This window comes from Fistularia commersonii, chromosome 18 (assembly GCF_037954325.1).
Source record: "Fistularia commersonii isolate RoL2024-O1a breed Wild chromosome 18, RoL_Fcom_v1.0, whole genome shotgun sequence".
Classification (NCBI taxonomy): Eukaryota; Metazoa; Chordata; class Actinopteri; order Syngnathiformes; family Fistulariidae; genus Fistularia; species Fistularia commersonii.
The window spans coordinates 8,725,112-8,751,904 of NC_141301.1; the positions used below are offsets into that span (position 1 = coordinate 8,725,112).

The 26,793-nt window shown below is 40.7% G+C and overlaps 1 protein-coding gene across 1 annotated transcript; it reads right to left on the reverse strand.

Annotated features, from left to right (window-relative positions):
• Window positions 1–1,711: 1,711 nt before the first annotated feature.
• Window positions 1,712–26,744, reverse strand: tiparp (TCDD-inducible poly(ADP-ribose) polymerase). Its single transcript, XM_086164156.1, has 7 exons — window positions 26,467–26,744; window positions 24,219–25,282; window positions 12,852–13,041; window positions 12,369–12,556; window positions 8,749–9,060; window positions 6,866–7,123; window positions 1,712–5,671 (listed from the first exon to the last, which is right to left on the reverse strand). The coding sequence occupies exons 2-7, from the start codon at window positions 25,253–25,255 to the stop codon at window positions 5,482–5,484; spliced, it is 2,175 nt and encodes a 724-aa protein (XP_086020282.1). The 5' UTR covers window positions 25,256–25,282; window positions 26,467–26,744; the 3' UTR covers window positions 1,712–5,481.
• Between the last annotated feature and the right edge of the window lie 49 nt (window positions 26,745–26,793).

The window sequence follows — 26,793 nt, forward strand, 5'->3', positions numbered from 1 at the left end:
TGACCACAAAATGAAGCCTTGGAAACTTCCCTTAGTACTCGAACCTTCTCAGCTTTATTCAGACTAATATCATCCAGGTTGTGTATCTCATATCTGCGCTCTTAGCAGAAGAAAGCGCAGCGTTCCAAATATCTAACAAGTCCAAACATCCAGCTCCCCACGGCGCAGACCTGCGCTCCAAACCGATTAGTTCAATTCAGTTTGAATCTTTCTGCCTGCTTGGACTCCTAATAGGCCGCCGTTCCTGAGGTCTCTTTGTCTCTCAGTTGCTCCCTGCCTCTTCATCTGCTTCTCCTGCAACCCCCATAGACCTGAGTCCTGTGAACCCCAATTATTTAAACAGGAGATGACAGCAGGACTGGTGGAGCATGTCCAAATAGAGGTTAAAAAAACCAATGGTTTAGGTTCACAAACGGCAAGTTGAATCCTGCCTGCCGCCATGAAGTTGGGTTGTTTAAGACGTCTCAACCTGGGGTTTACTTTCCCCACGCCTGTTGATGCTGACGTCAATATGAATACAATGTTTTGTCGCGGTAGCTAAGTTTCAAGTTTTTTTTCTTTTAATCTACTCATTGTCCCATCCAATCCTTGGCAGGGAAACATTCAGCGTGGGGAGGGTTGGCTCATTCGGTTCCCAACAGCTGCACCAGAGGGATTTCACAAAGTTGCAGCATTTCTGCATTAATGGGAAGTAATAAAATTCCAGTGAAAAAAAAAAAACTTGGGAACTTATAAATCGAACACGCAGAAACAGTGTCTGAATAGGCCAAAAATATTGTATACCCACACATGCAATACAGCGTGCAGAAAACGTCTGCTCGCGAGACTGTTCCCCGGTCATGCAAAACGGTACCTAAAGCTTAGCCTCAGGCAGGGTCTTAAAGGTCACGATCTGCACGCTGCTTTAGAAGGTCACACAAAGTTCACGACACAAGCCCGACCATATTTGGCAGCCGGCTCTCTTACGGGCTTAGGGACGAAATTTGAAATTATAGAGAGGGAGGGAAGAGAAGAAAAAAAAACAGCAGCTGGAATGTTCATTGGTTGCAGCTGGGCATTGTTGGAGCAATATGGACCTGGGCTTAATGCAGGATGTGTGTGTGTGTGTGTGTGTGTGTGTGTGTGTGTGTGCGTGTGTGCGTGTGTGTGTCTGTGGACGCACAAGTGTGCATGTCTGCATGGATGTCGGTGTGTGAATTATGTATGCGTGTGAGAGAAGAGGAATGAGATATTGGCTTAATAAGGACCAAAGCTTCGACATTTCCAGATACATGTGTCTCGTCCGAGTGTGTGTGTGCGTGTGTGTGTGTGTGTGTATGTGGAAAACACAAACAGATGTGCACAGGCTCTTGCATGCTTGCGTGCATGCGTGCGTGCATGCTGACATATGTGTGTGAGTGGCAGATTTTAGAGCAATATTGAGGTTGAAAAAAAATTAAGCTGGGAATATGCTACTGTAAAAGACCTGTGAGCGTGGTTTAGGATAAGCAGAAAAGAATGAAAGAGGAATAAAAGAAAAAAAAAACAGATGGGAAATGATTTCTTAAATGTCTGTTCCCATAATTGTATGTGGAAAACAGATTCAAACCCCAGAAGCAGAGGAGAGCACGGAGGGAGATCCACAGCGGCAGCCATCAATTTTATGGTCACTTCTTGAAAATGTTTTAGGAATTTCACGGGAGATTAAATAATATGCCTCGGGTATATGTTACTTTTTTCATATATACTCATCTTGTGTTTATTTTAATTTTTTATTACGTATGCTTTGTCAGCCCATCTAGACCATGGGCTAAAGACAAAATTACCTTTTGATCACAAAATTCACAAAAAACGTATTTCTTTTTTCGCATTGTCACTAAATATTGTAATCAACTAAAATAATAATAATCAACTAAATAAACATGTCATTAGTTTTTTTTTCTATGTATATGAACATCAAAATAGATGTATGAATGTGTCTGTGTAATGCAGTATTAATGAATAATTTTTCGAAAACCTAACAAACTGCTTATGTAGACTGTAGATGTAAACAAACAAAACAAAACAACTATGGTACATGTTAACATATATCTATACTCATATATACATTGAATGGGAATATTTGCACTATATCCAAAAGCCATATTTTCTGTCAAGAGCTTTCAGAAATTGGAGACGGTAATCAGACAATGTAGGAAAATTGAAGTTAAAAAATTGAACAAATAGCTTAAAATAAAATAGAAAAAAATTCAAATAAAAAAAAAAGGAATTCATAAATGTATAATGGTATTTTTTAAAATAAACACATTTTAATAAAGAGTATGACTCGGTGACAGGGAATGTCCACCTATGAAGATGACAAACAAAAATATCCAATACTTCTAATAACTTCCTGATCAATATCTTTATCTATATATTATAGATGTGCTCTATATGTAATGTGAAAAACAACCCCCCCCCCACACACACACACACACACACGCCATCCCCTTCCCCTCCTTACAGATTTGATTAGAGATGAGATTTTCAAAATGAATGTGATTGGTTAAGAGTGTCTCTGTCGGTGCACAATGCGATCCAAATCAATTTTATATCCATCCAAATATAATTTTCATAAAGTCTTTGCTCATTTTGGTCGTGCAAGCAGCACTGTCAGATGTCGGTGCACAAAAGCACGCACACACACCTGCAGAGGGACTGCCTTTACCATCACACAAAATAATTTTGACTCCTTTGAATAATTCAAAGTTCTTTGTTGCTCTCATGAAAGCTAAACGCCACATTCGGCATGCCTTTATCTTGTTCTCACACACACACACACACACACACACATGCCGGTGTTTCTGCTGCCTCATCGCTGCCTTCACCCTCTAACATTTTTTTATCTACCCCCTGCCTGAACAGCCATTATCTCAGTTCTCTTCTCTCATCCCCTCCTATATGTAGTCCACCCCTCCCCCCTCTTCTAACCGCAGCCAGGAGGGGTTACAAAGTAGTGCTTTCTGTGTGCCAGCAACAATTCCTGGAGGGCAGTCAGGCAAACAAACTCGCCAGTGCCCGCTGCATGACTCAGTGAGAGACAGAGACTGAGTGAGAGAAGGGGGTAGTCATTAAGATGAGAGGGCAAAAGGGTTTTAAGCTGTTAAGAGCTGATGAGAGGGAGCATGTTGGAAGAGGAGATTGAAGAAAATAAAGTGGAATGAGAATGAAAAGCTATGAGAGAGAGAGAGTGCAAGATTAGGAGTGGGAGAGGGGGAGGGGAGGTGAAGCTAGTAGAAAGACTGGGAGATGAGAGAGATGGGGGCAAATAGAGGGCAACCTGTGCAAGCTTGCATGCACATGAGAAGAGCAGACAGGCACGCAGCCTAGCGAGGAGGCACGAAGAGAGCAAAATAACTCCTTCTCCCCCCACCCCTTCTCTCTATCCCACTCTAGCCCCCTCTCCCCCTTCCTTTCCCTTCATTCCCCTCTCCTTTGCCAAAAAGCAAAGCTCAGCACGGCAGTCTCACATGACAGTGACCGGAGGCCGAGGAGGAGAGAGAGGAGCCGAGGGAGTTTAAGACTGAGGAAAACCTCGAATGGGGGGAAATCGCATCGTGTATCAAAAAAAAAAAAAAAAAATTAAAGGTTGTGTGGAACAAATGCACGGATGTATGTGGATTAAAATAATTCCATATCTGGAAGAGAAGCACGTCACTTCATATTCAACCAACTTTTATCCAGCTTTGAGTTTTAGTCAGCGAATACCTCTTTACTGAACTACTTTTTTTAAATCACAGATCTATAACTCCTAATTGCTTTTACCTCATCTTAGAATTTGTATTGAGCAGAAACGACCTTGATGCAAATCTAAATGTGCATTAAAATTCCCCCTATCATTATGTATGCATGTTTTTTGTAAATAAATAATGATATAAATTGACCCACTGTTATACATGTTAATAGGTATATCTTCTTAGAATTGGATAAAGCCTCGCAGATTGGTCTGTCACAACACATACAGAATGTTAAATCTAATTCTCAGACATCATCTCTGATTTGACTATTCCAATTAATTTATTTATGGAAAAAGCTGTTTAGAACAAACCTGGTAGAAAAGTAGATAAAAATATTCAGTATAGGAAGAGGAGAATGAGAATGAAAGATGAAAGGGGATGAGGTTTGTAATAATAAGGGAATTAGTTTCTGTTTATAATCTCTGGGCATTTGCAAATTTCTGTATTCAGTTATTTAAATAAGATGGGCATTACCCATAACCATGGATTAAGATGAAATGAAATGTAGATTCTCTAGTAATCTCCAGCTTTGTGTCAATATGGGAACATTTAGGAATGTCAGAGAAGGCAAAATCTGAATTGAAGAGATTAAAAAAAAAAAAGTCATTTTGTAAAATTTTCAGTCATTTTTTTTTATTTAATCAATGTTACGTTAAACTAACATAAATAAACATTTTTATGAACAAAAGGCACACAGTTCAAATATAAACAAAGAGAACGCCTGTACAGTTTGTCTCAATGAAACACATCTAACGTCTCTGAGGAAGAGAGCAATTCTAGTGTGAGAGATGAGTTTTCGCTGGGTTCATATTTTGTTGATGCCACGCTATAATGTTAGCGTAAAACTTTCCTCTTCAAATCCTTGGCGAGGAACTTCAAGTGGTGAGCGTGAAAGGTAAAAATGGGAACCAAGAGCAGCATGGCTTCTAATGAAACCTCTGTCTGGAGGTCTACAGTACGCTGAGGTCCTTTCGGAAAAGACCAACACAAATTCATGTCCATTGTCTGGTAGAGGCCACGATTCATGTTCACTAAGGTAAAAGCACATACACTTGAAAAAAAAAAAAAAAAAAAAAAATAATATATATATATATATATATATACATATATATATATATATATAAAAGCAGGAAAACACTCACTATAATTTCTGTAATAGTCAGACAGGAGCATCAGTGTTGCCATGGTAATTCTACAACTGTGCAGTAGTAATTGATTGGTAGCTTGCTGCTTCCTCAAAATACTAATATGCCCAGATGGTCACATTAAAGCCAATATAACAACTGTCTCCTACAATGAGGGAACCAGGTTGATTTACAGCCATTCAAAAAAATTGGGGACTAGGCTTGTATTTTCCTGGACCTGGTCGACATTAATAAGGTAAACAAGACTCCAGCCATGTGGGAACGCAGCTGTTTCCCAGTCATCATCTACCTCCAAACACTGAACCAAAAAGGTGTTGCCTTCATCTAGTCCAGTTCTATCCAGTTGAATCCGGCACGGACCACTCCTTTGTTTTTTTTTGATTTGCAGTCCAGTCTGGTTGAGTCCAGTTGATGGGGGTTGTATTTTCCGACTAAGTTGGCTTCAAACGCTCGGCGTGACAGCGGGTGAAGTTTTGTCAAGATAATTGTGGTCTTTCGTGGTCTACACTTGTTTCTATGTTATCCAATGGGGTAAACACCGCCCATCTGACACCTACCCAGTGCCAGGTCAGGTCCAGGGCTTAGACAGCAACTGTGCTGGGTACCTCCTCGTAGTGAATGATGAAGTAAGGGTAGCTCTGGTCATCATTGAAGATGACATAGATCTGGGGGTCAACCCAGTTGTCCACACAGGAGTCATAAAGATCGCTGGAGGGATCGTGGGGGTTGATGGGTGGAGGTCGTCGCATAGAGGGACTTCCTACAGTTAACCTGCACACAAGGAGCAAAAAGGATGAGTTACATTGGGTCTTTTGTGTGAAAGTATACAAATATCAACAATACAAATTGAATAATGTGAAGATCAAAAGATAATTTTTGCAAGTCTTGAATGACAATAATAGTCCACTACATAAAAGACTGCATTGTAATTATTAGAGAGCGTCTGACTTAATAATATATGTAATACAGGAAGACGTAGCAAACACATATGCTCGCGCACACACACGCAGACATACGCACACACACATATATATATATATATATATACATACATATATATATACATATATATACACACACACACACACACACACACACACACACACACACACACACACACACACACACACACACACACACACACACACATATATATATATATATATATATATATATATATATATATATATATCCACATGAGCCATGGCTTCGTAGCTGCTTTGTTTTTCTTCTGAATACTGATGTCAAGCCACATCATCCATCAACCTTGGCACTAGACTCTGGGGTCATAAATAAAACATATTAAAATAAGATCACTTGCAGCTAAAGGTTGTTGACAGTGGTGAAGCAGACCAAAAGTGGAAGTCGACTATACTATACTGTGAGGATAAAATCATTTTTATTTAAACTCCCTGGTTTATGTTTTCTGCTCGGGCCTAAAGGCTACAACTGAGCTCTGCACAGTTTCAGATGGAACATGAATACAGTCTGGTGTGGGTGAGGTAGCTGTGGATGTCAAAACCACCACACCATCCTCAGGGCACGCCAGGCCGTCTGCTGGAGCTCAAGAGTACTAGCAATGCAATCACCAGCAATCACCAGGTATACGCTATCTCTAGCCACATCTGCTCTTTAAAATACAGCTCTGGCTTTCAGTTGGACCTAAGAAATGGGAAAAGCATGACTTGCAGCATAACCTGACCAGAGTTTAGGGGAAAAGAGCCTCAATAATCCAAATCAAAGATTATGCAAGCTGTAATTTGAATTTTGAAAGAGTGGGTGTGGGTTTAACAGATCTATTATCTGTGCTAGTATTATATGCAGAGCTGCAAAGGGATCGTACCAATACATACGGACTTTAGGCTAGAGGTTATCACCTGTACTCCAAAACATGATATTGTCTAAACCTGGCTTTTTATCCCTTGAAATGTCCCTTGTATGCAAATCATATCAGACAGCACTCACCTGCCAGTAAGAACTTTGGCGAGAAACATACAGTGGACTCCTTTGGGTGTACGCTTGGAGAAGTTATGGGAATATACAGCCTTGCGGGCAAAGTAGGAGCCTTGGCCAAACATGGTGGCATGTTTACCACAGACTCTTGGGTCAAAGTTATGCTTGCAGATGCCCTCAACCACATCTGCTGAGGTGCCGTGGAAGAGGTGGCGCTCGCTCAGCAGTCTATCCATCTCTGACATACGTCGGGACATGTACTCCTTCTTCCTGTTAAGGCAGAGAGATCGGGGTTAAAGTTGTTTTTTTCTAAGAACTGAACTGCTTTTGAGCCTCCAGAGACTCATTATCTATTTAAACTTATGGTGTGCAAGTACAGTAAAAATGATGCCCAATGCTGCTCGTGCATAAAAACACAGGTAATTGCTCAGGTGATGAATTCATAACAGTAATCCTGCAATTGAACAGTTCTGATCATAACCTTGTTTGCTCTAAAACCCAGTAAGAACATTGGACTTAATCCCTTTCTTGAGCAACACACGCACGCAACCCATTTGATGTGAGCGGATAAATCAGGCATGCAGAGGAGAAAGCCAGATAGGCGGTGACCCAGGCATGACCTCCCATGATCCTGCAGCTTGTGACCTGACACAGACTGACACGGCACGCACCCAAGCATGCGCGCACAAAGACACATACACACACACACACACTTCAATTTCCTACTATCCCTGTTTAGTAGATGCAATGTGCTTTTAGGATGACGGATTCACTTCTCCTTAATGTCCGGAACCAGCACTTCGAATTACAAGTACACACAAAAACAGGCAGTGATGGGTACATTGTCAAGCTTTCGTATGGGTAGCTTGAGTGTGGGAAGAAGAAATCAACTGGCATTTATAAGGGCCATCACTCTTAGAGCCTGTGTCACACACACACACACAATCAGTCATTATGAAACCCTTGTGGTACCAGTCACTGTGAGTATTTTAATGTCACAGTTGATCGAATATGCACAGCTTGAACCACCGTGGTTAGCCCGCTGTGTTCACAACAGGAACATCACCATCTCCAAATATCTATCATTTACTGTGTTCACACACCACTGTCATCTCGTTCTCACAAAGTCCCGCAGAGCGGGTCTGGTTTGCTCTATTTTCCCTTCCTCCACTCTCACACACTGTCACATTCTCACCTTTTGTCTTTTTTGTGTCTGTGCACAAATACGGACCTGAGTGTGAAATATTCTTGAGCGCAAAAGAATTTGGACGAAAAGGTTAACAATCCAGAAAAATGCAATAGAAGAATGAGACTTGCACTCGGCTTGTGCACAACAAAAGCAAATGGCAGCCTTTTTCACCATTATTTTGCATGTCCTTTTTTTAAATTAGTTGATTACAGACAAATAGATCAAGCATTTGAAAACATACAATATTTACAATGTAATGGCTTACATCATATCAGTTGTAGCACAGTATAACAATATTTTATTGTATTATAATAATAAAACTGTAATGAAAGAGGTAGCAATAAATCATTAGCTTTGTTAATTATCAAGAAATCCTCTTAGCTATCTTTAATTTCAATAAAAGAGGAATAAACCTACTCCTCCCTTGACTAGAGACAGTTGGTCACTGCGCTGCTCCTGGGTGATTTTCCAAATGTAAGCAGAAATCCAATTTTTAAATCATACCAATGGAAATCCTGATATCCTTTCTATTCCAACACTTTCCCAGTCTCACACTGAGACCCGGACATTTGTGACGATGATAAAAGTATCTGAGCTGATATTTGAAACATGGCAACAAGGGAGATAACTTAAAAATGATGATGATGATATGGTGGCAGCACAATAACCCAGAACATAAGTAAAAATAAAATGTGTCATGGCCCACCTCTTGTACTTCTCCCAGAGGAAGGGGTTCTGCACACGCAGAATCTTGATGATCCTGAACTTGGTCTCTGACACGGTCTTGTGGAACAGGCTGTACACAGTGCGGTAGCTCCGATCATCGCGAGACACAGGTACCTGCAGAAAGTCCTGGCTCATCGTCATGGGCAACCACGTCTCAGGAAAGACGCTTGGTGGATTGGTGAGTGCTGAAGAGAGGGGATTCGACGTGGCGATATCCACTGATGAAGAGGTTGAGGAAGAGGAAGAGGTGGATGAACAGGATAAAGGCAATGAAGACAGACCACCTAAAGTCCTACAAATAATGAGAAAAAGAAGAAAAACACTTTAGACTCAAGTGAAAATATAAAAAGTCAAGTAAAATTTTGTGATGGCAAATTCATCAGCTATTCTTCTTGACTTGAAAATTTAGCTAAATTTAGCAATTGCATGGATTCCAAATTGAACACAAATTGAACCGCTGATGCAATACAGTCAGTGATCAGATTAATGTTAAATGCTAATGAACGGTATTTGGTTGGTATCATGAAATTTATTGAAGAGCACAATGAAATTATCAACAGTGTGGGTGTATTACATCCAAACAGGGAGTCTAGCCATTCACAGAACACAAAGAGCTGCCTATAAACAATGGCCACTATTAAGGTGGTCCCATTGAACCATCCTGAAAATAAGCTACAATCTCAAGCTTTGTCCCTAGGGCTGCTGTTCCCCCCTAAAAAACAGAGGAATTGAATTTATTTTAGCTTAGGTACTCTGATATTTACAATAGGTAATATCAGCAGAAGAAAAATATACCACTCTAGTATGTCCTTTTGGTCTTAAGCTGGAAGAAATAAAATCCAACAATACACTAGCAACACTAGTGCAACACTCGCAACAGTAACACTACAAAGTGGCTTCAAGTCCTTTCATAGTGATAGAATGACTGGGTGAAATGTAGCATTCATGAACTGCAGATTTTATCCACAGTTGATGAAATTTCACTTGCAGCAACCAAAAAAACACATCATACAAAGTGAATGAGTAACACGTGTCATGCTGCAAAAATGTGCCACTCACACTTAGAATAGAGATAAATCACTTTCTTCAAGAAAACAGAATATTGGTCAGTTTAGCCCATGAACACGTACTCTTGAACTTTGGTAAATAAACCTTTGTGACAAATGGACATACAACGAAAGAACCAGTTCAAAATAGATCAACTGCCTGTAGGACATTTAATTTAAACACAATATCTATTTTAATGGCTCTGTGAGTTCTATGTTGCTGCAAACTGTAAGGAAATTTCCCTGGAAGGGCTTTATTTGGGTTAAAGGCAGGGTTCACCAATGGTCGAATGCTTCTGAAAATGATAGAAATGAACGCTAACAGACTGGTAAGTCAGCGGGACACACGAGAACATTTCAGTCATAAGAGTTGACTTAGCTGCTTACGCAATTTAATAAATCTCACTTCACTCACACCTGTCTCCATTTTTGTCCAAAAGTATGTTCAGATAATGGATCTCAATTTAGTATAGATTCTCAGGAATGTGAGTGAATCCTCATGCGCTGTCAGCTACTGCAGTACAATAAATTGAATAAGATGAAGAGATAATTTGCCAACTACTGTATTTTTCAGCCGTTTTATCATTTCTCATAGGCTCTCACATACGAGGATGTTTTCTCTGAGTTTGCTGCTGAGGTAATGGCAAGATCAGCAGCCAGTTTATTGTCAGCAACAAAAGCAATGACGTGCACATCACAGTAAAGCTACTTATCTCTACTGCCTTACATGTGTTTCCAATCTATGCTTCACTCTAACATTAAACAAAACTGCAGGCTGTTGCAATGAACCAATTCACCTGCACTTCCAAAGCCATGTCCCTCCGTAACTGTCAACAATGACATCATTAAGCTACAGTGCTTTTTTTGCTTCATGGCAGCTGTCTGGGTCACGTGGGAAGGAAATTCAAACAACGACAAAAACAACCGGTATCCAGAAAAGATGAAAAAAGGGGACCGGTGAGAAAGCTGGGAGAATACAATTCCATAACTGGAGCTGTCATTGAATTACAAGAAAGTTCAGTGTGTCTCGCATTAGCCTGGTTTGACAATGAAGTCATCCCTCTGGAAGTGTTAATGCTGTTAGTCCTATCAGACCTAAGAAGACCTGGTTGTATTGTCAGGACACTGTGATCAGTGTGACTTTGTGTCAGTGGGAAAGCAGTTCTCATTTCGTCCATGTTTAATCTCAGTCTTTCTCTGCAATCAATTTCTAGCTTGTGAACGCAAGAGAACGAAAGAGATGACAGCCTGCTACTAGAAACATGAAAATAAGAAATCTTGGAGATAACAAGAGAGCGATGCAAGTTTGTACTGAAGAGAATGAGAGAAGAGAGATGAAAAGGGGTAAGGAGTGAAAAAAGAACAGTAGGGGGGGTTGGTGGAAGGAGTTAGAAAAAAAGGAGAAAATTTCATCAGAGGACACATCACAATGAGAGGGAGAGATGTGAGAGTGCCAATCAGACTAATGAATGCCTTGTAGACCAACGCACACACATTTTTGGCCCTTTCGCAGGACATTTCGTTGACTTGCATTCAATCCCTGGAAACTTAAATCAGGTCCCAGGAACTAATCCTTTGTTCCAAATTCCAGTATCCCACAGTCACGTTTCACACTTCCTCATTCACCAAATCTGTTTGTCTGGCCTGGAAACCATTTAAAACTCTCTCTATGTCTTTCGCTTCCTGAGCTGTGCTCTCTGTACTGTACTCCATCCATCTAATTTGCTCTCTCAGTCCTCCATCTTGTGCTCTATTTTTTTTTTTCTTTAAAGACTGCCAGGCCTTGAACGAACAGCTTGTTCCAGACTATCCTGTTACGGCAGCCTACTCTGCAGTGGATGTGGAAAGAAAAATGGACAAATAAGTTGCACTGGCCCATTTCTACTTATTATCACTTTCTTTGCTAGATTTGCTTTACTTAGATTTTTCATGTCGCAGAATAAAAGACAGTTTATATGCATTATGAAAGAATGGAAATACCATCGCAATAATACTGTATATTTCACAGGATAGGATAAGATTTCTTTCTGGATTTGTTTAATCGTTTTTCATGTCCAAACCAGGTCCACATTGGTTTTTTTTCGCCAGGACCATTTGCGTGTCCTGAAGTCTCTGACTTACCAGACAACTCAGCAGATACCACAAATCTAATGGGTTTGAGGCACATCTCAGGTGATGGATGTGCCAGTGAGAGATTAAGATGAATGATGAAAATAGTTTTGAGGTTTTTGCCATGACAATGATAGTATTTGTTGCTACCTTGTCGCAATGCAAAACATTAATAAATATATTAAAGTTTTTGAAAATTACTGAATGGCTTGGAGGGAAAAAAAAACCTCTTTAGATATACTCAAGGACACCCTTCATTGTGTCTTCACACCCAAACATTACACCAAATTAGGACCTGGAAGGGTCTCAAGTCTTCTCTGATGGACTTGGTCAGAGAGCATAATCACAAGAGGGGAGTGAAAGAAAGACATAGATACAAAAACACTATGATGAGCAGAGAGGAAACACATGGTTGGGAAAAGGGTTTTTCTTTGTGGTTACTTACTGTAAGTGTGGTGTTAGCATGACAGAGGACATAAACATGGGACGCTTCTTAATCTGACGTCTGAATCCAAAGACAGCGTTCTGCTGGAAGCCTTCTCGGATGTTGAGGATGTACTGGTTTTGGAGGGTGATGAACCGCACCTCCTTAAGACCCCTCGCACTCGCCTCCTCTATGAGCTTCACCACAGGCTGTAAATGAGATTAAGACAGATGGATGCATTGGTGAAAGATGGACACAGATTTCTGAGCACACTGCAAAAAAGTTCATCCTTACTGGTTTTCTATGATCAGTTGTAGTCATAGGACATCAAGGTGTACATACACACAGGCGCGTGCACACATGCACGCACACATGTGTGAGAGAACATTTATAAATCGATCTGCTCACAGCTGCTGGGACAATTAATGGCTTTGAGCAGAGCTAATGTGCCAAGCCTCATGCTCCTGATGGTGAATGACAACGAATTGACACAAAGTGCCTCACCTCGGAATATTCCCTCCAGCCAAAGTTGTCTCTGCAGTAGTACTTCCACACTGTGTGACAGTTGAGGGTGGGGTTTGGGTTTGTGGCAGTTACGGTGAGAGGGCTGGGAGGAGTGGTCAGTCGCCGGACGTGGTCGAACTCCAGGTCACAAACTCGCATTGCTCCAAAGTCAAGAGAAAACACCCGGCCCCTGAAAACAAGGAGTCAGAACGATACATTGAGTCGATGAGTTATTGCTTTGCACAATAACAGGACACATGGCCGTGACTGGTTGACTGCTGTAAATTGTTCACTTTACATCTCTATCTATCAATAAGATTTTGGGGGCAGCATGACGCAGGAGGTAAAGCAATAATGTTTGCAGCCGAACATTCCTAGTTCAATTCCTAGTTTCTAGTTAGACACACTAGGTTCTTCCTAGGGTGTCGAAGTGTTGTTCAGTAAGACACTGAACCCCTAAATGCTCCCCTGGCAATGGTGGATGGCATACCTACTGCTCATGGTTAATCCATGATGGGTCAATTGCTGAGAATAAATTTCCCCAAGGGGATTAATAAAGGATGAATTATTGTTATTAATTATTATTTTACCCCTGAGCATCATGACCTGACCTTGGCCTGTGAGTCAATATGGCTGTCTGGCATAACTTACATGGACTGGGAACATAACAGGGAACACATGGATGCATGCAACAACATTACATTTTTGAACCATTACAGCTCTTCAATCAAAACATGGCAGACCATTGATGTCTGTGTTTGCATTTAAAATAGAAGGAAATATAGAAGGCTTGTAAAGAATAAGCAACATACTGTCTGATGAACAAGATGGTGTGGCTAAAGGGATTAGGCATTTATAGATATAGGATTTTTTGCTCCTTGATAAAAGTCAGATGAGCGCAGTGATATCACCCCTGCATTTTCACAGCTAATATGTAATTACTTTGAGTTATCTTTCAAACAGTTTACCTCGATGAGTTAGTATTGAGAATATCTGGGGGCCAGCTATTTTAGATCAATATATCTGCAATAACTAGTTAGGTATGCCAGACATAAAGTACTGCATTTAGTGAGTCAAGAGGATATTGGAGCAGTGGTTTAATTTCACTTTTATCTGAAAGGTTAAGAAGGATATTCAAAAAGTTAGATAAAATAATACTAAACTATCTGGTTAATTACTTAAGCAATTTTGGATATCTCATTTTGTTTAGATGTTTTTTTTTCTTAGTTTTCGCCCGATTTTCAAAAGCGCTTCGGAACAATCATTTTGAAGCTGACATAGAAACTATGTTTGGCTCACAGTTACTTTTATGCCAAACAAAAATGGGTCACATTAGATTTTCTATCCTGGGACATCATCTTGGCTGCTCCAAACTGTTTACCAACCATTCACAACAGTTAACAATAAGTGTTTGCATTTGCAAAGGAAAAAGACATGGTGTAATATAAATTCATCCTGTGGATACAGCCTCCCTTAACCCTGCTCAGTCTTGTAAAGCTTGGGTCAAAACCCCACTGTGTGTGTACCAGTCTCTCTATATTAGTCCTCCATATGGCCTCTGGCAAATCCTTTCTGGGTCAGACATAACACTCACATTAATGTGAGCATCATATACTTGCACGCTATGCCAATGACAGTACCAGACACACACACACACACACACACACACACACACACACACACACACACACACACACACACACACACACAGACAGACAGACAGACAGACAGACAGACAGACAGACAGACAGACAGACAGACAGACAGACAGACAGACAGACAGACAGACAGACAGACAGACAGACAGACAGACAGAAAGAGATGGGAGGAAAGGCATGAACACAGGCAGATAGACAGACCAGGGAAAGAGAAAGCTACATGTATTTTCACATACAGGTAGAAACTTAATAAGTTAACATTGACTGTTAATGAGTAAGTTGGTTATTAATGGAGCACATTGTTGAATTTTTCAAGATTTTCCCATATAAAACTACAGCCTGATAAATGAAACCTCGCATTACAATCTCAGTTACCTGAACTGCAATTATTAGACCCTACAGCTACACGCCAACCCATATATTCATCAGTTTCAACCATGAAGCCCATCATGGGAATGGTGAGTCAAAAAAGTCCAAAACACAGGAGCATCCAGAAATACTGCATTTACTGCTATTAATGTTGCAATATAATACAGAGAACATCTGGACATGGAGAAAGTTTGAGTTTTGACTACATTACCTTAGTTTTTCCTCACTGTATTTTTTTCTTTTCAATTTCACCCTGTTTTTGTTCAGTTCTTTCTATTCTGCTCTTTTTTCCCCCTTTCTCCCCCCAAAGACTTGCTTTCTGCATTTTTGTTTGAAACAAAAGTGCTTGGAGGGCACCTGCATACAGCCCTGGGCTGCTTGTTGCAGTTTGTTATAATGAGCCTGTGGATATGAGATGGACTATATGGGATAGACATGTACAAACATGCACACACACATACACATTTGCACACACACCCCTCGTGGGGAGGTTAAGTGAGAAGAAGCCTTACTGATTACTTCTATCTGTTCTTCTCACACACAGACACCCACGTTAGTGAGAGGTCAGTCAATGATTTTCTAACCTTATCATAGACTTCCTGTTCCCTAACTGGTTTGCGTTGTTAATGTGCTCAATGTCAAAGAAGCGGGCTCTTCAGCAAAGAATGCACTCTTGGAAAAGTGCCAACAAAGCTGCTCTTTGCTCATAGTGGGCAGTTCTTGGGTTAAAGTGTATAATTCAAAGCCCAATCTGAGGCATGGTGATGCTTTAGTAAGCAAAGCATTTACAAAAAAAAAATTGAAACTGAAGACTAGAACAATTAAAAGGTTAAAATAAGACAATGTATTGCCAAAATGCCTTTTAATCCCTGCACTGCCTTTGTGTATATGAACACAAACTTACAAACGTCTGACCTTTCTCACGGCTGTACACATAATGACCTGTATACCAGCATCAAACATGCTATTGTGAGCGTCAGCCAAGGAAGAGAAAAAAAAGAAAAAGAAAAAAAAAAAACACGGACACTCACTAGTATGCTGGGACACATTCTTTAGGCAGATTCATGTGCACACATGCTAAATTCATCCAGTCACGCCTCTATAACGTAGTCAGTCAACTAAAACTGCTGAGGATAGCTTCTTTCACACAAACACCTTCCTGACATTAGTAATGTTACTTCCTCATGTATTCTGTGTTCAAGTCTAAGCTAATCTATTTAAATGGGTTTTGACCTTTGTTTTTAGCTGCATGTGTGTCCACACGCGTGTGGCTGTGGACATACACACACACAGAAAATATGTTCACTTGTGTGTACTGCATTTCCCAAATCGTTCCCATGGGAGTATGTCACTGTCCTGTAGTACCACATGTCCTTTGAATCACTCTTTTCTACTTCTCTTTTAAGGAACTGCACCAATCTGAGGTTATTAAAAAAAATCGGAGCAGACTAAAAACTGGAAAAGGAAAAAAAAAAGCTTGACGTGAAGGAAGTAGCACTTAAAAAGCAAATACACTCTTGCTTCAACAAATATGTAAAAAGAGCTCGATGGAAACAGGCCTCCATCTCAAAACATGCAAACACATATCTAAACAAAGCGCTCACTATTCTTCATATCTAGCATCTCTTTAAGCATTTAACAGCAACCTTTTTGGGACAAAAACGAGATAAAAGCTGAAAAGGAGAGAAAATGAACTGGCACAATATAAAAAGAGGATGATCTGGAGACAATTGCAGAGAAAGGTCAATAAAAGGAGAAGCAGGCATGAGGGTAGACTAACAAAAAGAGGAAAAATAACACTAACCTCACACTACTGAATCATTGTATGGGCTGTCTGACACACCATCCCTCCCCCACTCCATACAGACTCACGCACTCTTCTAGACATAGCCGTCTTCAGTTCTGATTCATTAGACAACATGAAACTCAATTGGGTGGGATGTGATCATATGCAATATCGGTAAACATGTAAGCGCGCACACACACACACACACACACACACACACACACACACACACACACACACACACACACACACACACACACACACACACACACACACACACACACACACACACACACACACACACACACACACACACACACACACACACACACACACACAGTGTCAGGTTGCTCTGCCCTGTGGCTTGGTGACTCCTTATGTCAGTTAATGACAAGCAATGCTATAATCATCATGCTGACAGGAGTCCCCTCAGAATCTTTACATGTGCACGCAAACACGCACGCACCACACACACACAGCTACATGAAAAAATTGGCAAGATTTATTTCAAATCCTCAAAGCTGCCCTTATTACACAGATAACATGAAATGGCCCTATTGCAAAAGATTTGCTTGAGAATTTCTGGTAAACTATTCATGCCTGGAAAAAAGGGATGTTTGTTTAACATGAAGTCAATGAAGCACGCATGCACACAGACACAGACTACTTAGCATTAATTTCTCAACAAATACCTGTACAGATGAAGCCTTAATACACTATAACGTTTAGAAGCGATGACTGTGACATTCCTCCTTACTGCTGAGTTCATGACTAAGACGGATTAGTTCGACTTCCACTCCTGCTTATCATATGGATGGGATTAACCTGCGCTATGGATCATTCACACATGGGAACAGTCCAGCACAAAACACACATTCGAAACCACCCACCCCCCACCCCCCAAAAAAACACACTCATGCAGCACTGTGTACTGAACGTAATCTGGTGCAGACACACAAAATTCCCCATACATGTTCTTTTCGGTCTGCTCAACACAACAGGCCAGTGTTGCTATACCAACTAGAATGTGCTAAATCATTGAGTCTGCTGTACCTCAAAAATGTTATCATTTAGCGATGGTTACCATGGTGATACCTATGTGTGTCTGTATGCCTTGATAGACTGGTTGGGTACTATCTCCAAAGAACAGTTATACAAGACTTTTCACATGGAGAACACAAAAGGATAAAGCTTCAAGTACAACGACCAGAACAGTGTGAATATGTTCAAGTTTTTAAAGTGATAAAAGGTATTAGTACCCAATCCAGGCAAAACTTGATAACTGTTAAAATCTGGGAGTGACAAGTATCAGCAAGTGGTCATGTGATTTAGGAATGCGTCACATTAGTGCTGAGTTTTGACTCCTCCAAACAGTCAAACTTGTTTCTCTGTCAGGGCTGGAAATACCTATGCAGAGTTTTCCCACGGAGAGAATATACTTAGCATTGAACTGCTGCCTATGACAGAGGTGTCCTGGGCAACCAGAGGCTCAGAGGGGATGTAGCATATTCAGCTTAAATCCTATGGAATAATTTGGCTCTGTACTTTACACTTACTTCCACTTTCCACCCTTTAACCCAGTGTGATTTTACTGAATGAGTCCGTTTCAACTTTTGTCCTATTTTTGTCACTGTCATTGTCTGTGTGCGTTTGCATGTTTACTGGTATTTTTGATTTCTTGTTTTTATTGTGTTTGTTTCAGGCCCTTTGCTCTAACGTGTACAGCACTTTGTTCTAGCTCTTGCTTTTTAAAGTGCTTTATAAATAAATTTGATGATGATGACACAATAAAGTACTTATGTGTAACACAATTGTGTTTTTACAGTTTTTCGAACAGTCTTCAGAACACCAAATCCATGTCTGTCTTACTCAAAGGCACAAAAAGTGCAGTGGTTTAACTTGTGTACATAACAACAAAGACCAGAGGCTGGTAGCCACACAGACAAACATTAGCATGGCTTTCGTATTAATGTTCACCGCCCGGTCTGAACCAGACGTATTTTACAAAATGTTAAGCATTGTCAGTGTTTGTTAATAATTTCAAGAATTTTTCACATTTCCACAACAAAGCAGCAAAACAAATTACTGTGATCACCCAGAGGTCATTTCACATATCAAGAGGCTGTTATTAATGGCATCAAAGCAAACAAACTCTGGATACAACTGGCTAGTCTGACAACCAGTCAGGTGAACAGAACATGCGAGGCAGTTCTGAGTGACAAACAAATATAGCAGACTACATGCTGCCTATTAACATCCCTCGGAAGTACAAATAACACTTGGTCCTTCATAATGAAAGCCTTACATGCTGTTCTTTATGCGCCAAGACCTATCTACCACCAAGCTCATGAAATCCCCTTCGGCAGAACTTGCAACCCTGACATCTTGACAAAGTTTTACAACTTGGGACTTTTTGGGACCAGGAAACAAAATTCTATTAATAAGATATATAAATAATAGTTTCCTTTTGAAGAGCTAGGCATAAAAGAGAACACCTTTCTTATTAGATGAATTCATTTTGGAAATTCAATTAATTGTGAGCCTATATAAGACCAGTGTTTTTTTAAATATGTCCTTAGCTTACAAATAAGGACATTAATTGGAATTGAGCGCAATCAAATTCAGTGGGTCAGACTTTTATTTTTAGATTACAGGAATAAACGTTTGGAAAAGACCATTGCACTCATAATTTAAACAGGTAATGGAACACATATTATATTCTTTACACTACTGCCAGTCATATCTTGCTAAAAAGAAAATGAAATACAGTGAGGAGAACAAGTATTTGATACACAGCTGATTTTTCAGCTTCTCCCACATGTAAAGCATGTAGAGGACTGTAATTTTTATCATAGGAACTCTTCAACTGTGAATGATGTAATGTAAAACAATAATCCAGAAAATCACATTGTATGATTTTGAAAAAAATAATTTGCTTTTAATTGCATGACATAAGTATTTGATCACCTACCAACCAATAAGAATGCAGCTTTCACAGACCTATTAGTTCTTCTTTAGAAGCCCTCCTGTTCTCCACTCATTACCTGTATTAACTGCACCAGTTTGAACTGGTCAACTGTATAAAAGAAGCCTGTCCACACACGCAATCAAACTCCAACCTATCCACAATGGCCAAAACCAGAGAGCTACGTAAGGACATCAGGGATAAAATTGTAGACCTGGACAAGGCTGGGATGGGCTACAAGACAATAAAAAAGCCGCTTGTTAAGAAGGCAACAACTGTTGGCACAATAATTAGAAAACAGAAGAAGTCGGAGATGACTATCAACCTCCGTTGGTCTGGGGTACCATATAAGATAACACCTTGCGGGGCATCAATGATTATGAGGAAGGTGAGGGATCGGCCCTGAATTGCACCCCTGGACCTGGTCAGTGACCTGAAGAGAGCTGGGACCACAGTCTCAAAGACAACCATTAGTAACACACTATGCCATCATGGATTAAAATCCTGCAGCGCACGCAAGGTCCCCCTGCTCAAGCCAGCACATGTCCAGGCCCGTCTGAAGTTTGCTAATGACCATCTGGATGATCCAGAGGAGGAAGGAAGAAGGTCATGTGGTCTGATGAGACAAAAATAGAGCTTTTTGGTCTAAACTCCACTTGCCATGTTTGGAGGAAGAAGGACAAGTATAACCCCAAGAACACCATCCCAATTGTGAAGCATGGAGGTGGAAACATCATTCTTTGAGGGTGTTTTTCTGCAATGGGGACAGGATGACTGCACCATATTGAGGGGAGGATGGATGGGGCCATGTATCACAAGATCCTGGCCAACAACCACCTTCCCTCAGTAAAAGCCTTGAAGATGGGCCGTGGCTGGGTCTTCCAGCATGAGAATGACACAGTCGGGGCAACTAAGGAGTGGCTTCGTAAGAAGCGTTTCAAGGTCCTGAAGTGGCCTAGCCAGTCTCCAGACCTGAACCCAATAGAAATCTTTGGAGGGAGCTGGAAATCCATATTGCACAGCAACTGCCCCAAAACCTGAATGATCTGGAGAAGATCTTTATGGAGAAGTGGGCCAAAGTCCCTGCTGCAGAACTACAGGAAATGTCTGATCTCTGTGTTTGCCAACAAACAATTCTGTACCAAATATTAACTGTTTTTCTGATACATAAAATACTTATGTCATGCAAAAACAGCAAATTAATTACTTAAAAATCATACAATGTGTGTTTCTGGATTTTTGTTTTAGATTTTGTCACTCACCGTTTCGGACCCATGATAACAATGAGTGGGAAAAGTTGAAAATCAGCTGTGTATCAAATACTTGTTCTCCCAACTGTATCCCAACTATTATCATTATAAGAATTGCTAATTTCCAAAAATAAAAGTAAAATTGCTATTGTCTGCAATTGTCTGTCATGAGGGCCAGTTGACCCTGTCTATGACTGTACAACACATTCAAAAGTTCTGATGTCTTAATATGGATTGACATCTCCAGGTGCACATCTTGTCTGACGGGCACTTTACATTCAGAGTTTCAGTTGCAGTCAAAAACTGAAGATACAAACAAATATTTGTTGCACACATATGCACACAAAGAACCATGTGTGTGACAGACACATGACGCACAGAAGTGATGGTTTATCATAGGAGATCTGATGTTAAGATCATGGGTGGCTGACAGATTGAGGACATATTTGTGTAATGTTGTGCACCGACCTCATTTACCGAGACCCAAAAAGTTTCTTTTTTTAAAACCCAGTCCGAACAATTTTGTGATGATGAAAATATCTTGAATTCATGATTTTAAAAAGGAAAAATACAAAGATTAAGTATGTGTAGATTCCAGTTCTATATTAGACGTCCCTAAATTTGGAAATTCATGACTTATTTCGTAAGTTCAATACTATGAGTTCTGATAACTTTTTGAGTCCAGGGACCACTTAAAAGGGAGTTTGTTTTCCAGGGACCCTCCTGTAATTCTCATGCCAATTAAACTTATCTTAACAGCCATTTGTACTCCTAAATGCCACAGAATTGTGTCCTAAACTCCAGCCTGAATATTGTTTCATATGAAAGAATTTATTAAATATGAATAATCCTAATGACATTTTTATACGTCTAAACACAGGATCATATTTATTCAATGCTATGAGGTTAATTGCATTTTTACCTCTTAGCAAATATCATTTTCTAGTAACAGATCTTAAAGCTTTCAGAAAATGTACAGTGAGCCAGCTTACTTAAGTAGTTCAACCTTAAGACAATGAAATTAGTGCAACATATTGAAATCATTCTGAGAAAATTTAGCAACATTATAGCAATTGTAGTAATTAACACTACTCATTAATATTTGTATTAGGCTCTATCAAAGTCTTATCACATATATCAGTTCAAACATCACTCTGGATGATTTGTTAGCAGGTGCTGCTTTGGCTTGGCTGGCTTCATAGCTTTGTTTGCTAGCATCTGATGACTGGCGACATGTTTGTGCTCCCACTGCAGTGACTCATGAGTTAGTGACTGAGGCAGGGGAGTGATGCTTATCAGGTTTATGTGACATGTAAATCATTGTATCAGAGTTTTTAGTGACCCACAGCAAAAGATAGATTGATGGAAAGAATGTACTTCATTGATCCCCAAACTGGAAAATCATTTATATAAAAACACCCATGACAATATTACTGGCATAGTGGCTGCTTCTTATTTGGATTTTTCATTCTTATTTTGACAAAGGAATTTCCCCTAGGGGGATCAATAAAGATTATCTTATCTTGTTTTATTGTAGGTTGACATACAACTTTTGGGTGCATCACCACTGCTCTGATCCGGAGAGTGGACCAAGGCTTACACACGCAATATAAACCCTTAAGAGTTATACGAATTTTGGGAAATGGTGACATAATGAATATAACTTATTATCACATCTTTTGAAAACCACCATTAGCCATAAATGGTGCATTCAAACATAACACATATATGAAGAAAGTGTGGCAGCATTCCGTTCAAAAAATTTCAATGAGGGCAATATAGTCTTAATTATTGAAGTATTATGGGTAGTGCTTCGATGCATGCAGCTGAAGCGACATTATTTAAGCGATCCCTTTCACCAACAGGAAAAGATAAGAAAAAACTCAGAAATAATGCTATCCAGAAAAAAAAAAACTAACTAGCTATGCACTAAATAAAAATATGAAAGCACAATTGTTTCCAGACTTCGTTTAACAGTTTGCTTTGAAAAAATATACATTGTCTTCTTGGAAATATAGATGTAGACAATACATGTATAGCTATTGAAGTAGCTAAAGAGTGACCAGGCACTTTGTAATGTCGGCTATCAAAGGGAAAAAAAATGTAAATAGAGTTCAAGACAATACCAATTGAATAATAAATAAGCAAACCAATAAAATGTTTGAAATAGGGTTAGGAATATTAAGAACAAGGTCACATTCCATGCACTTTGTGCCATCATGTCTGAAACTGCATGCTCCTTTATGTCACCCCACTGGGATTGGCTAAGTGTTTGCATGTGTGTGTGTGTGTGTGTGTGTATGTCTTTGTGGATGTGTGAGAGTGAAAGAGAGGCTTATCTCTGTCTGCTAAACAGCGTGCGTGTGAGCAATGCAAGCCACTGAGCTTCTCATCTGATTCGTGTGAGCATCTGCGTGCTGAGTAGTCTGTGTGTGTGGGTGAGTGTACACCATTATGTGCATGTCTATGACCGAGGGGGGGGGCTGGAAGCTGCCAAGTGCGTCTGTGTCAGTGACCGCACAAGGCAACTAAGGGTCACAGAAGTTCACTGCTTTCTGCAATGAGTCCTCTAAAAGTCTGGTTTAGACAGAGCTTCAGCCAATCAATTCAGCTGAATATGGGCACGGAAAATATACTCGAAAAAGATAACCAATAACCCAAGACTGTCAAATCAACTTTGTTGAAGTGATACAAGATATACAAACAAAATAAACTCAGACTAAAAGACCCCTAATTAAATGTGTCACACTCTTCCACATGCAAGTAAACCACATGTATGACTTCAAGATAAAAAAAAATCCCCACAAATTGAATTTGTCACCGATTAAGTATAATGTGATGTCAAAGTGTTCTTTTTGTTACACATTGGAACCTAAAGAGGAAATTTTAGTCAAGGTCTGCTGTCCAAACACACTAAATAAGAGCTTATCATTCACGAGCCATGGATCAACTTACTGCACCACTGTTGCCATGTCTCTTCTACATATCAATTTACAAAGTAGCCTTTATAGCTGTAATTACAACACCTCAGTGTTCAGGTTAATATATATTGTACATCCCAACACTGTGTCTATCTAATAAGGTATGTAACATTTAAAATGCTGACAATACAGCTAAAATATGCCTTAACTTTGATTAAGAGAAAAAGAACTTTCACAGAGTGGGATGCTCCTGCACAAAACATGAGTAAAGGATTTAGTTAATGAAAGCAAAACTACCCCTGAATGCTTCAAAATATTAAAACAGAAACTCAGGACTATGACTGATCCACCTCAGCAGTATCCTTAATTTACTCAAAGTGACGTGTACCCAAAAGATGCAGTATGATGGAATACTCACTGAAACTTGAGCCTGACTTGCTCATTGTCTGGGTTGCAGTATAGCCTCTCCAGCTGTTCCTGGGATTCGTCTGCTATGCTTTGCCACGTCTGACTATCGCTCCTGCGAATCTGCCAGTGGTATGGTAGGACAGTGTGGTGGTGGGCACAGTCATTTCCATACACACACTGTCCTTGGAGAAATTCCACACAAATGTCCACTGAGTCTGACTGGTGTGTGTGATACTGAAGCTGGGTAAGCAGCTCAAAGACCAAGTCCAGGGAGGCCTCTTCACTTTTATCCTGAAATAGCACTCCTTTGTCAGACTGAAGAGTCTGTAACTGGAGAAGATTGGGGTCTTGAAGGCCAGTCGAGTCTTTCACTGGGGAGCTTTTCACCCTATTGTTCATGAGGTCATTGTTTTTGATTGTCCCCTCCTTGTGAGGAACCTGGGTTGCAACTTTGGGAGGAATATCCCTGCTGGCAGATGTTATTGTCTCTGTACTCCCAGGCACCCTAAGGCCAGGTTTAAGCTGAAAACAGCGGCTGTCTGGGGTGGGATCTGTGATCTTGGTTCTCTCCCCACGCCGTTCTGTCTCCTCCAGCTCTGCAGTAGTATCAGCTATTTCCACATCCCCGCCATGGGTCATCAACCCTGGTAATCCAGTCCCAGCTGTGGTATCATCAGCAGCTGCGGTGTCTTTCATACACACCTGGCCGATACAATTCTGTTTCACCACGGCTGCTGTGCACAGGTTCCCCGGAGTCCGTCCTGCCTGATTCCGTGGAACAAACACTCCTTCTCCTGAGACAAGCGTGTCTGTGCTCAATAAAGTGGTCAGAATTGGGTCCTCCAGGGCGTGGTGGAGGCATTTGGCATCTAATTTCCTTTGCTTCTTTTTGAAATAAGGTTTCACTAAAGGTATTTTGTCTGGGAGTCCCACAATCTGCTGTTCCCTGAAATCTTCCCCTTCCTCCATATTTATGCTCATATCTAGTGAGATCCCAGTTGCCACACCATCTGGAGATTTTTGGAGAATGTGCAAAGGTTTATCCATGCTCCCCTTCTGTGCACCACGACAGTCCTGAAAGAAAGACAAGTGAGAATGAAGTAGCCATCAAAGTTAAAACCCATAATCCCTTAATCTTACTTTATGGGATGAGGTCATCGCATAAACTCATAAAAACAATGATTAATAGGCTTGCTACCCAAACGGTTTATCCATAAAACAAAACAAAAAAAAGGCAACTCATCTGACGTTCCCATAAAATGAAAGCCTACACCCTCTAAAAAGCTGAAACGAAACCTGCGAGACCAATGACTCAAAAACTCTAAAGTGCTTTGATCCTGTAAATGACCCTTCAGAAATGATGTGGTTATTCAAAGCACCAGCCACCCTGACGGTCAATCTGCTGACTGTGGAGCAGACAGACACAGTCCTATCATAAGACTTCAACAGGACTATTTCAACATTAGCCTGTTAACGGCGATTCATTGTTGAAATAAAAAACATCAGCTGAACGCAGTCAGCCACTGAAGTAGAGAACATACCCCTTAATCTTGATTTAGGAGAATTTGAGCAGTCGCCTCGGTTGTATTACTCACATATAATGAAACACTGCATTATTATGGGTTTATTTCGGGTGTCGTGGGTAAGTACTAAAGTCCTGCATAAAATTGTGGCGGCATCTCCGAACAGGAGAGATAAAAATCACCACTGTAACAAAACCTCTCTCTCCCGGGACTATATATTTTGATCACGGGGGTCCGATACGCAGCCCCTGCCGTCTACGTGCCGCGTACACAAAGCTGCCCGAGCAAGTTTGCACGTAGGCTGCCGACACACACACACACACCACCACTCACTCTCACTCTCTCCCTCCCTCCCTCCCACACACACAAACACACACACACACACACACACACACATACACATACACACACACACACACACACACACACAACCTACGAGCCACTGCGACAAAAGAAATATGGATGAGAGCAATTGATACCTTTCTACCCACTCGCTAGCATAGCTTAGCTAGCCATCGTCAACCTCTACTATTCGGGCGAAGCGTCTCGGCCCCGCGGAGTTTGCCGTCTTTCAAAAATAAAAGAAAATAATAAAAAATAATAAAATGAAATAAAAACGAAACAATGCGGCATAAGCTGCCGGGGTAGCTCAAAGCGCAGTTTTGTCTTTTCCCCTGCTGACACGAAGAAGGCGAATATACGTGTTCTTTGACACCTTGACGACAAAACCCCTACCTGCGCAGTTAAGTCCACCCCTCTCCCGCCGGTCTCGACACTCTTCAACGGATAAAATCCAGGGTGTTCATCCGCGGAGCTTCGTCAGCTCGCTAGTTACCGACATCCGTGTTGTGTCCGGTAGTCCGCTTAGTTTGGTTGTTTCCCCTCTACTACCCCCGCCGCTCTCATTTTCTGTTCTCGATCTACTTCATGTCTCTCCTCCCCTCTGTATCCTCTGATCTGAACAGAGAATCGCAAGCGGGAGAGCCCGGACCGACAAAGGAGAAGCTCAGCTGTGGCCGGAGCCGCTCAGCCTGCCTTCCAGTTCCGTGCGCATCCCGGCTC